Source organism: Catharus ustulatus, chromosome 7 (assembly GCF_009819885.2).
Source record: "Catharus ustulatus isolate bCatUst1 chromosome 7, bCatUst1.pri.v2, whole genome shotgun sequence".
Lineage (NCBI taxonomy): Eukaryota > Metazoa > Chordata > Aves > Passeriformes > Turdidae > Catharus > Catharus ustulatus.
The window spans coordinates 17,875,542-17,889,164 of NC_046227.1; the positions used below are offsets into that span (position 1 = coordinate 17,875,542).

Genomic DNA, 13,623 nt, shown 5'->3' on the forward strand with positions numbered 1-13,623 from the left:
CAATTTCAATGGTGATGCAATGCTCAACAAAGTGAAAAAAAATCCAGTTTCTGCTATGAGCAAAAAACTTTCAGCAATCAGCCAAACTCTGGGCAAAGAATATACCACCACGATCCCCTACATAGGCTGTATTCAATCCAGGTGGGGAAAATGGGTAGTGCTCTCTATCAGGTACTGGGTAGCCATACTATTCATGTGAAGGCACAGTGAGTCCCTTATCAGAGGCACAACCCCATGCTGAGCTACTTCACGGGACAATCACCAATCTCAAACATAGAAGCAGGGAACAGACAGGATGCCTTCCCAGAAGACTTGCTCACAGCAGCAAGTGCATGACTTGTCAGCATGACATTAGACAACATGGACAGGAGACTCTAGCAGAAGTATTTCATCCTTTTGGATTTTTGTTTAGTTTAAATTTTATAAATCCAGGAACACCAAGGTACTGAGAAACCACTTTAAATTTGGGGAAAATTTTACTTTTTTTTCTGTTTCTTAACACTGAATAGATATTATCTATAGGCTTTTTGTCCAACGTGACAGCAGTTCCAATAGTCATCTATTTCTACAATACTTCCCCATTTCTGCAGTGGAGACTGCATTATGCTGTTATTAGACCCATTTAGTGGGTTCACTTTGAACTTTCTGAACAAGAACTGAATTAAAATAGTTATAGGGAATGAATTAACAACTCTCCAATCTTTAGCACAACTACAACAGCACTATTAGAAAAGACAAAGGAGTCTTGTTTCATGTTAAAATGTAGACCACTTCCAGAGCATTACATTTCAGTTTCTTGAAATCAATGGCATGATTTGCCTTCCTTAGACTAAAGGAGACTCAGAGAAACATATACAGTAATTTCACGATTACAAGCCACACCGTTTTGACTAAAATTTTGCTCCCACCCCGGAAATGCGGTTTACACTCAGGAGTGGCTAGTACGTGAACAATTTTCTGACATTTCCAACCTCAGAAGCGCAAACCGAGGTGCCGAGTTGAGCATGTGCCAGTAAAACCCAGCTTTACGCGATTGTTACAAATTGGTTACTCTGTTTCATGGTGGGTGGAGCTGGCTCAGTGCAAGCAGCACGTGGTGGTGGGGAGAGCTCCCTCCTTCAGGAAGCGCAGCCCTGGGGAGGCAGGGACTCCCTCCTGCTGGCCCCGCGGCCCAGGGGGAGCCGTGCCGTGGGTGCCAGTGGGCTCCATCCCCACCTCCCACCACCGCCACGGGTGTCAACGGGCTCCGTGCCCCTCTCCCACTACAGCGCAGCGCCGGGCCGGGGCAAGCGAGCCCAGTGGCGGCTGGCCCCGAGCGGCCCCGCTGAGCGGCAGCGCTGAGCTGGGCCACCTGGCCCCATCAGCAGCCCCAAGCCCTCACAGCCCGAGCCGAGCCAGTAAACCCCGCCATCCCGCGATTCTGTTACTCTTTGGCAATTTTGTTGCATGCAGGTCCTCGCTGTGAACGACAGAGCGGCTTATAATTGGGTGCGGCTTGTGTATGGACAAAGAATGAAATGTTGCTGACACCCGGAGATGCGGCTTATAGTCAGTGCGGCTTGTAATCGTGAAATTACTGTACATCCTTGTGATACGACAAAATATCTGTACAGAATGTGTCATTATCTACCTCATAATAAATGATATTCTTTCTTTGTACTACTGACTGGATGGTTGCAATGAAAAATCTATTTTACCTGGTGGTTGCTTGTATCAGACACCTTCACATCCAGTGATCCTGTCAGGACAGCATACCAATTCGTCCCAATATCACCCTGACGGAATACTGGAAAGATGAAATCTTGTAAATAAGAGCTATCACTTTAAGTTTAGCAACAGTAATAAACATTTTCTCACATATTACTGCAATACTGCAGTCACTGCTGGCATTACACAATTTGCCATGTGAGATTACTTATTTACTATTACAGTAATATTTCCAATGACACTGGAAAGCACATATTTTAGTAAACTAGTCATAAGCTATGGAAAGAATGCAAGCACACAGAACTGCTTCTCTCTTCTCCCCAGTTTGCTTCTGTTTTACTGTTCTCTTAGTTAATTAACCAACCAAAGAAACAAAACAAAGAAGGAAAACGCTTTTCTGAACATCGTCCCTTTGAAATTCGTAATCTTCCAGTGCAGACACAGCTACCACTGAATTCAGTAAGAGTTCTGCTGAACAGCAACTGCAAGACTGATGTCCAGGCATTCCAACTGTGTGATTACAGAGCATCAAAATCTCTGTAACTCTAAGCAAACTCCAGTGCTGCATGCCAAATTTTCCTGAGGTGTTTCTGAGACCTTACTAATACTAAGAAAAGGTTTTCATCAGCTATTCCCCTGGTACATGTTGCCATCACAGGACTACCACATATTTCCATCTCAGCTTCACAGACCAAGCACAGGTGTCCAACTACATCCGGCCCATGGGCTGCCAGAGCAGGCACAGAGCTGTTGCACCACGCAGCAGTTTGCAGCTCTGCAGGGCTGACTTGTGCTAGCCAGGGTGCCTGGAAACCACACACTATCAGTGATGTGCCTCACCGATACACCTTTGCCCCTGACAGCACAAAGCACTGGCAAAAGCAATCAATAATACATTTACAGGGGAAGAATGAGGCTTAAGTCCAATGACTGGCTTGTAATCTTTCAACAGAACAGTGGTAGAGTTTTACATCCAGCTGTATGCCTTGTTACCATAGATTCACCATACACTGCATTTGTAGAGCAAGCAGCACTTTAGTCCTGCCTAGCCCCATGACTGTGACTGTAAACATTCCACTGATTCTGCTCTCATTGATCTCCCAAAGACAATCACAGTCTAACCCCAAGTTTATCTACATAAAATACATAATCATATGAAGCTTACATGTGATTCCTTTTTCCAGATTTTCATAATATCCACAGAGACATATCTGCTGGAGAAGGTTTGGATGAAATTTCTCAAAAGCTTTCACTTCTTTCAGTCGTGTGAATATTATATCTACATCTTCACTAGAACGTTCCAAAGGCCTGCAAGAAAACAAGACAACATTGTCAAGGGTTTATGAGAGAAACATCCCCATGTGCATGTACCGAACTTACAAATGCTTGCATTAAATATCACACCATAATATAAACAAATTAAAACACATTTTACAACTACATAATGAAATCCTTCCAAAACATCCTAACAACTGCCCTTTATAAACTTGAGCATGATTTTTATCATTTCAACACAGACAGTGTCCAGAAGCCCATCCAGCACCAAAGTCTTGATGAAGCATCACTGTAAAAGCATACATCCAAAGGCCTTAGAATGATACACAGTTTTAGGTTTGTGAGAAAACATTAGTAAACAGATGTCCAAACATACAAGAGGTCTGTGGAATCAGTGCCAAGAACAGATGTTCTCTATCTGGTTAAATGGAAAGCATTATATACCAACAGTCACTCCTACATCCAAGCTTCTCTTCTGCATTTCACTGACTATAAATTGACTTTCTTCTTCTCATTTGCAAGGAAGGACAACTTTAAGTATATTCTCTTCCACGAAGTTTCTGTCTCTTAGTGTTAAATTAAATATGCAAGCAAGAATCTTAGTTTTCCATCAGTAACAGTAACAAGTTTTAATTCAAATGCTTAAAATATCTATAATCTTTGACAGCAACACCTTTTAAAAAAAAACAAGATTTCAAGAAAAATAAAATTGAACTCTCTACAACAAAGTAGCACGTAGACCAACAGTTCAGCAGGTTCAGCAGTGAATTAGCTCTATAACACACTCTAAATGTGATTATCAAACATTATGAATCAGCAGGTAAGGCAAACACTGCCTGACAGCACTAGAAAAATGATTTTATAACAGACTAAATGCAAACCACCAAGGACAGAAAGAAATAGAATTTTCCTAGGGTATCATGCTGGATCAGATGCAGAAATTATTCATGTATAAAGGCGTAACAGGAAGAGAGACAACTGTTAGTAATCATAAGACCTATCATTCAATCAAATATTGCTAGTTAATTTTACTGACAGAAATGTCCTTTTGACCAGTACATGAGCTTATCATGAACAGGAGTCAGGCAGCTACAATGAACAAAGACTAAGTTCACAAATACTTATCTTTATTCCCTTTATTGTTATACCCACAGCGTAAGCACTTCTTCCAACAAGACTTCTTAAAGATTCCTCTTTGAAATCAAAGACTTTAAGGAATCTAAATCTTTGTTTCAGTGAAGAAACCCAGATACTTACTTGCATTGAATGTCTGTATGTCTTCTTTCTAAGTTATGTCTAGGAGGGATTAAATCTCTATCCTCGTTTATACTCCAATTTATCCTTATTAACTACAGATGAGAATAATAATTCTCTGGTGTACGCATTTGCTTCTACATCACAGTGACATCCTCTTACCATTTCAAACTACAATCAACTACAATAGCTCTCTTTTTAAATATTTCAAGTAAGATTTTCATCCATTTCTTTTCTTCTTCACTGTGCACTAGCTGACAAGTACTAATAAGCATTAACTCTCCTGTCAAAATCCTTTTAAGAAGATTAGGAGGTGCAGCTTGCTAACAGATTTACAGTCTACTTATACAAGATCCCTACCCAAACTAACTCTTGAAACACTAACTACCTTAATTTGCAGCCTCAAAAAAAACAGCAAAATCCAACAAGTCAAAAAGGTGAGATCATTCTCAGAAAATCATCCAGTTCAAGATTTAGCAGTTTGGTTAAGATAATGAATTCTTATTGGTAAAAATTAATGAGGATTCAATTTGTTTGACAAGATGCCTTTGGATTTTTTTCAGAGCTGCTGGGAAAGGTCTTCAGAGTTAAGGAGTAAGAAGTTAAGCGTCACAAGCTGAGGTGGCCCTTGTCCTTAGGAGCACGTGAAATTTTGCCTGTGTAAAATTTCAGACTGCAGTGTAACAGTGGAACTAGTAGCACTCAAACTCATTTCTACTAAGTTTTTATAACCTATAGAAATGAATCTGGTTTCGAAAGCCAAGTATTACTTACTGAGAAAAATGGACCATGGCAATGGTTTTTTTGGGGTTTTTTTCAATTACAGTAATTTCATGACTATAAGGTGCACCGCATTATAAGGCGCACCTCCGGGTGTCGGCAAATTTCTGAACTTTTGCCGATATATAAGGCGCACCAGACTCGCCTGTACCCGGCAGCCGCAGTCCCACAGCCCCGCCTCCACCTGGCAGTCATGGCCCTGCCGGCTTCCCCCGCAGCTCGCGGCTCGCACTTCCGGGTTGGCAAATTTCCAAACTTTGTCCATATATAAGGCACACCAGACTATAAGGCGCACTTCCGGGTTCGGGTCAAAATTTTAGTCAAAAGGGTGTGCCTTATAGTCTGGAAATTACTGTAACTGCTTTTCCACAGTTTCTGCAAAACTCAGGTAAAGTTTTACTACTTTCTACAGGGCATCTTTTAATAAATCATCATCATGGCAACTAGTAATTATCATTAACTTGACATTAATTAACATTAACTTAACATTAATCTATTATGCCAAATTTTGTTGCCTAAGTACAGGCTGCCTAACCTGGAACATAAACAGGACAGGACAACATAAATTTATTTCTTCATCACAGCCACCTTACTGTAAACTTGTTTATTGTAAAGCATAGTTTGGAGTAATACTTAAACAGCTAATGTTATAATACAGTCCTTAGAACATTACTGATTCAATAAAAAAGTACTACTGATGGCAAATGGAGAATTATTCAAGCTTTGTTTTCACTGCAGTCACACTTAAAAAAAGGCAACGGTATTAATCCAGAGAGGAACCATTCCCCAGAATACAAAGATAGACTGCAAAACTCGATCCCAAGGAATATCCCTACACTCCTAATATACCTGCAAAAGTCCCTAGGAAGACTTCTAGACATCTCATCAGAGTACCTAAAGTAAATTCTCTGTGATCACCACTGTTGTTCAATCTCACTGAACTTAGTCCTCCTCTGCTAAACTACTGCTAGTGCAGATTTATTTCTGTTCTGTTCTGTCACACTGATGCTGATTCTACTGAAGTAGCAGCTGATGCTGCAGAGTTACAATCTCATATCCATGAGCAAACAAAGTCAAAAAACACACTTCAGTGAGTCTTTCAGCTACCACTGGATCTTCTGCTAAAGTTTCTGCCCTGTACCTCTTTTTGAAATCTCAAGACCAATGTATGGAATTAGGACCACAGGTTAATCTAAAAGTGCACAAATACATTAAATCAATTAAGATTATTCAGCTCTCATTTGGTAGCTATATAAGCTTAAGTAAAAGCATTTTAAGGCAAAGACACTCTTCTTGACTTCAACCCAGTGAAGCACCTCCTCCCTAGACCACCCCACCCAATTTAAAATAAATTTTAAGTCAAACTGTGCTGACATCTCATTTCACTGTAGCCAAAGCCAAGGGGTAACTTTGACAGTTCAAAGCAGGGTTACCAAATAAATTATTAGGAAGGGATGAAAAGCAAGAGCAATTTATTTTCACTACCCTACAAGCGCTTCTGCTTTGTTTGACACCAAAATGCCTTCTTATTTATATTACTAATTTCCCTTTTCAGAGCATATTAAGTGATTACCTGGCAGTAATGTTTTCACACAAGACATCATGTATCTTCTGTTTCTTCAATACAACATCACAGCATACATATACAAGCATCAATGACAGTTACACATTTCTATTCAATTATGTCGACAACTCTTTTTCTAAAGATTATTTTACCCCTCCTTATTTGGATATGAAGATTTCAGGAGCATATTTGATAGAGATACAACAGTTGTCTTGACAATGTCTGCTTGACTATCTATAAAAAGCAATTATAAAGAAAATCTGCCCGAAATCCATCCTCCTAAGGCTGTTAAGAAGGAGAAAAAGCCAACCACATCCAGGGCAGGCTCAAAAGCAGCATGACCAGCAGGTCCAGGGAGATAATTCTCCCCTTCTACTCTGCTCTCAGGAGATCCCACATGGAGCACTACATTCAGCTCTGGAACCCTCAACATAATAAGGACACGAACCTGTTGGAGCAAGTCCAGAGGAGGGGCATTAAGGTGATGAGAGGGATGGAGCTCCTCTCCTATGAACACAGGCTGAGAGAGAAGGTTCCAAGGAAATTTTAGAGCATCTACCAGTACCTAATGGGGCCTGCAGGAAAGCTAGAGAAGGATAAGACATGTAGTGACAGGTCAATGGGCAATGGTTTTAAACTGCAAGAGGGTTGAAATTAGGTTGAAATTAGATATTAGGAATAAATTCTGAATTCTGAGGGTGGTCAGGCACAGGAACAGTTTGCCCAGAGAGACAATGGATGCTCCATCCCTGGCAGTGTTCAAGGCCAGACTGGCTAGGGTCCTGAGCAACCTGGAATAAGACAATCTTTAAGGTCCCTTCCAACCCAAGCCATTCTACAATTCTCGTTTGTATTTTTAAATGCAAACTACTCAAAGTTAAAATACAGACAGAGGTTAACTGCTACAATTCTTCACATACCTGGCAAGGTATTTCTGCTCACATGTAGTATACACAGCTTTATAAAAGAACCTACTTTGATGGTTTTAAGATCAAGTATTTGAATGTTTACGTAGAATGTTATGAAAGACTTGTTGACCTAAAAGAAAGAAACAAGTTGGAGTTCTTTGGTTTGCTTTGTAGACTTAATCCTACCAGAACCTATTATTTTCTGTTACCAGTCCTTTTTTAGGTTTTTTCTCATAGTGGGTTTGACATTCGAGAAAGAAAAACCAGTAAATATGTGGTTTTACTTTCTTTGCCAAGATGTCTCTAGAATTTTAAAATGTTTATTTCTATAAAACGTGTTCAAAAACCCAAATCATGCTTTAACTATATGAAAGCATTGAATTTCCTTCCCTTGATCTTTTTAACTTTTTAAAACAGCGGTATTTCAATTCAGACAGCAATGAACAGCCCACGAAACATGAGCAGATGGATCTATTTCTTCTACTGTTGAGACTGTTTGTAGAAAACAGCTAAAACACTAGAACAGACAAATAAAATGAGTTCATCGCTGGGTTGAAACCAAAGCCTCAAAGCTAAGATGCAAACTATGAGCTGTAAAGTACCACTAATCACTACCATAGACCACTTAGTGAATGTAATAATTCTCTAAAATATATTCAACTATGAAACATGAGCAAGGAGACAGAATCAAGGAATGCCAATTAAAACCAGATAATTTCTCTATGCTCCCTGTACTTTCTTCTGTCCTTTCCTGACATGCAAAAAAACAATGCTGTAGGACGCAGAAAAATATCAGTACCAACAGACCAGGGTTTACTTGAATGACAACAAAAGGTACAGTACAGTAATTTCACAACCATAAGGCGCATCGGACTATAAGGCGCACCCCCCCCGGAGTTGGTAAAATTCGCAACTTTGTAGATCAGATAAGGCGCACCGGATTATAAGGCGCACTTTTTTTTTGCAGCGAGGCTCCGCCCCCAGCTCCCCCCGTGCAGCTGCTGGTTGAGGCCCCGCCTCAGTGTGGCAGCCATTGGCCCCCGGGCCCGCCAGGACCCGGCAGTCATGGGCCCCCGCGACTGCCTGGACCCGGCAGGGGTGGTGCCGCGGGCCCCTGAGCCCGCCTCCACCCGGCTGCCGTGGCACTGCCACTCCCCCCACGGCTTACAGCTCACACTTCCGGTTTGGCAAATTTCACAACTTTGTAGATCATATAAGGCGCATGGGACTATAAGGCGCACTTCCGGGTTCAAGGGAAAATTTTAGTCAAAAGGGTGCGCCTTATAGTAGTGAAATTACTGTAATTTCACAACTACAAGGCGCACCCTTTTGACTAAAAGTTTGGCCCGAACCTGGAAGTGCGCCTTACAGTCCGGTGTGCTTTATATATAGACAAAGTTCGCAAATTCGCCAACCCGGAAGTGTGAGCCGCGAGCCGCGGAGGGAGCCGGCAGGGCCCTGGCTGCCGGGTAGAGGCGAGGCCTCAGCCAGCAACCCCACGGGGGGAACCGGCAGTGGATCCTCGCTGCAAGAAAAAAGTGCGCCTTATAGTCCGGTGCGCCTTATATATCGGCAAAAGTTCGGAAATTTGCCGACACCCAGAAGTGCACTGTATAATCCGGGGTGCCTTATAGTCTTTAAATTACTGTAATTAATTCCCACCAAGAGGCACTTTTCACTTTTTATAGTAGTATTAGCAAATCTGTTTTCAACACTCACATTTCATATCCTCTTTCCCCTGTCATGGGAAAAGCCATAACCAAATTACTATTCTCTTCTCTTGAATGTAATTTTAAGAGACTTTGGGATTCCAGCTCTCATTTCCTCTGACAAACAGGAAATAGAATTTTATTTACACACTGTTCCCTAGCACTCTTGCACATCCAAATAATTCTGGAGTTTAGGGGAAAAAAAAAAAGAAAAGCAACACAAGTGAAATTGCTCATGCTTAGTTTTCAATGAATTACTACTGTCACCTACACTCAGAATCCCTGCAATAATCTCTCAGGTCTTGCTACATAAGGTACAAGAAATACTACAGATAATCCTGACCTACACAGGTACTCAGTGATCAGCCAGTTAAATGCAGACTGACTGGCTACCATCTGCAGTCAGACAGAATTTGTTATAGTTGAGTTCTGTCTTCTTTAGTGAAGACCAAAGGAAGGCAAGTATAGGGGACACTCCTTTACCTACCTCATTATCATGCTACTCAATTAACTCAGTTTTATCAATACACTGAAAAATTACTGGAGAGTTAAACAGAGCAACCAAGCGTGCACATTTCTTTACATACCCTGATGCATAAAATATGTATCCTTCCAAAAGGTCAATTTTTTTAGATCTGTATATATAGTGGAATGGCAAAAGTATTTATTAACTAATTATATTCATAAAGACTTAAGTTAAAAATACACTACCTGAACAATATAGATCTAGTAGGAAATAGACTCTTCATTGGTTGTCTAGAAAGACAGAATAATTTAAGAGAAATCAAAATGCAGAATCATGTTCTTTCATGTGTGAGAATCTTTACATATTACACATGCTTTGTAACCAATTTGTGACTAAATCTTATTGAATTAAATCTCCAAATTTCATAAACATCAACTGAAGCTCAGAACAGTTAAAATTCCATTTGACAGAAGTAAATCCAGATGAAATTACATTAACAAGCACTGTAGCTTCATAATAAACATTAAAAGCACTTTAATATGAAGACAGACTCTGAGATACACTGCAAATGAAATCTGTAATTGAGCAATACGCAAGTGATGATATTCCTTGATTCAAACTCTGGCCACCACTATTAACCAATAAGACCATGCCAAATGCACCTTTCCTGATTTAGGATCTGTATTGTTACAGCTAGTAAAAATTTAAAATTTACAGCAACAATGAAATAAATTTTAAAGATTTACATTTGCACACGTTTTGACAACTGACGAATTCAAAGACGAAAGGGAGAGTCAGCTCAGGAAACATTTATGGATATTGATAAAGCAGCAGAAATAGCAACTGAGCATGCCAAATACAATGCAGAAAATACAGCAAAAAGGAAGTATCATTAGAATTATAAGCTTTGTTAAATACAACAAATTGTTAAGATGCAGACAAAAACAGATGTCATGCTAGACAAGAAAAATACTTGTATTTGGAAAATATCTGGTTAACACCTGACTTTGAGGGCACAATTTCAATTAGCTGGTTTGTCATTTTTTTATTCTTTTGCTGGAATATGGAGTTATGTTATAAAAGAAATTTAATCTGCTCAGAGTATAGGATTTTAGAGATCAAATCCTAACAACATATCAGAATGAACTCAGGCAATAAGAGTTTAGACATGTTTCCAGTATCATCTGGTGAAAGAGAAAACCTACAGATGCACACGTAGCATACCAATTGTGCAGCCACTACACAAGGCTACCAACTGAATTTGACTATATTATGCTCTAAAAGGCATGTGCACACACTGCCTTGCTCAGGTGGGCTGTGACAATGTTTATACATGCTGGGGTAATCACTTTCTCTTCCTCTTAATATCTGTCCATGGCACAAGTGTGTAACTTACTGCAATCACATGTAAGAAACGGAAACTGATGCAGCAAATGCATAAGCTGGAGAGCAATTAAAACAGCTTGAATTTGCTTAAAATACAAGTCCTGCTCTCACTAGGATTTAATCTGAATTCACACATATTTGATAAAATGCACAGACCTACAAACTTAACAATTATTTTGGTTCCTCTAAGAAAATATGGAAAGGAAAAAGCTTTTTTTATTATTCATCAAAGACTGCACCTTTGCACGGGACTAGAAAATAAGGTGCATGATGTGGAAAGATAAATTTGTTACTCATCACTCTCAGAAGACTGCACCTTCACGAGTGCTAGAAAGCACTTAGGCTGTATCTATACAGCTCTGACTCGGAGTTTCCACATCCACTGCAGTGCCTTCTGCTGCTATATCCCCACACAGACTTGATCCAAGCACATACCAGCTTAGTCACACACTATACAGAGAGAAAAACACAAAGCACACAAGCCAACCGGAACTGCAGTCTATGTCCATCATTTTGTTCAGATGCAAACTACATTAAAATGGGGATATCCCTATGGATTTATTACAAATAAAAAGCAAGGGAGAAATTTATGTAAGTGTGTAAGTATATAAGTGTATAAGTATGTAAGTTTAATTGCACAAAAATATATTTTAAAATAAAATAGCATCATAAGGCAATTGTATTCATAATATTGCCTGATTATAACCCATTATCTTTGACATCATTAAAAGGTATAGAGGATGACAAGTATTTTCTCTATTTATTCTACAATTCTTTCAGAATATCAATTCTTTATTCTAGCCCACCTCTATGCTCACAAGGGATCTCTTGTTTACTATTAGGCAAATAATGCTTGCACCTCAAATACACGTTATACTGAACTAAAAAATCAAATCCTGATTCAAATATGTTGCTGTTGTGTTATGTAGCTTCAATCTGAATTTACATCCAAATCTGAGGGAGGAACAAGCCTGAAATACTACCCAGTATGCATTGTTTTGGTTTTTTTTAGATATACATGATACAAGACTACCAAGGATGACAAGGTTTTAAAGGCTCAGTATGTACAATATGTCCTTGAAAAGCCCATTCCTACCTTAATAATTTATTAAGTTGTTAGGCAAAGATCATAACATTCTTAGCACAACAGGCCAGTGAAGTTACATGCTTTGCCCTGTGATCTGCCCTTCCAGTCTGCTAAGACACTGAAGGTTACTTTTAATTCAGAGAAAAGCACAAAATGCCATAGCCAGGTATGAAATCTTGGGATCTCTAGTAGTTATGCATGCTGTACATCCCTAAAAGTTTGCATCTGAATCCAATTAAAACAATTAACTGGATCATATTTAGAGAAATAATAGTTATGTAAAAAATACTTTGTCTACAATTCAGTAGAGATATCGTCAACATGGGAATTCCTTGGTTAGATGGTTTTTGGTGTGAAAGAACACATGAGAATAGAGAAGACATTCTTCCTAAGTTAACTGTATACACATGCATAAATCAGTGACCCTTTTTAATTATGTGCAGAGCAGACATACAGAAAAATGCTAAGATTAGAGGGATACTTCTGTTCCCTAAGAAATCAGTGGTAAGGCAACTGGTTTCCTCAAGAGAAAAATTATTTACATCTCCAGGTATAACCAGGATGTACAATTGCTCACTGCTGATCCTCTCTCTCCTGCAAAAATAAAATATTTTTGATAGAGCACAGTGCTCTGAAATTTTCCTTACCTTTACACTTGTAACTTTATATATAAATACTGTTCCATATATTTGGTTTTTAAGTGTGGATCTTTGACTTTTGTGGCCAGTAACTACACATGGAAGTTGCATGGACAAAACACTGGTAGTCCCAGCACACAGTATCCTACACAGTAATAACATTTCTCCTGTAGCATTTTGGCAGTTCTTCAAATACATGTGTTCAAATTTTAGATATTAGTAGTTCCACTTTGACACATGATTTGGGGAAAAACCTGAAGAACAAATGCAATATACATAATTTCTATACATGATGTATTTTCCTATTTCCATTTTGATTTTTTTTCCACATAATTATATTGGATAATCCATATTACAAGTTATTTTAATTGTCTTTGTTGAGGTTTAACATTCTAAAGCATGCCAGTTTTAGAACTCTCTTCCTCCTGGAAATATATTCGTTGACTTAAACATACTAAAACTCCACTCATTATTTAGTAAAAACACACAGTACTCCATAGAGAATTTACTCATTAAGTGATCCCATATTCACAGAATTCACACCTAGGATAGAAAATGCTATACAATTTTTAAAGGTTTAAAATGCATAGAAGTTTATAATAATTCAAATGAGTACACTGATAAGATTATAACAATTAAAATCTATAAATAATCAATGACTATATGATTAAAGGTCTATAGAAAATAAATATACTTTAGAAACACAAGTGTGTAAGTTAACTAAAAACACTTTATCTATGTTTTTAGGTGGAAAAACAGAATAAAATGCTTAAGTGTACTTCCTATGATCACAAAGCAGAGCACAGCAGAGACCAGGAAAAAACCTACCATCTTTCCTGCTATGAGTTT

General features: G+C 38.9%; 1 protein-coding gene across 2 annotated transcripts in view; it reads right to left on the reverse strand.

The window, feature by feature from the left end:
- The window catches only part of RAPGEF4 (Rap guanine nucleotide exchange factor 4), a 150,387-nt gene that overhangs the window by 134,921 nt on the left and 1,843 nt on the right, over positions 1–13,623 (reverse strand). For both annotated transcript variants that reach the window (XM_033064174.2, XM_033064173.1), the window contains exons 2-3: positions 2,873–3,015; positions 1,698–1,786 (exon numbers count right to left, since the gene is read on the reverse strand). In XM_033064174.2, the coding sequence (XP_032920065.1) occupies positions 1,698–1,786; positions 2,873–3,015 (232 nt within the window). The remainder of the gene's footprint in view (positions 1–1,697; positions 1,787–2,872; positions 3,016–13,623) is intronic.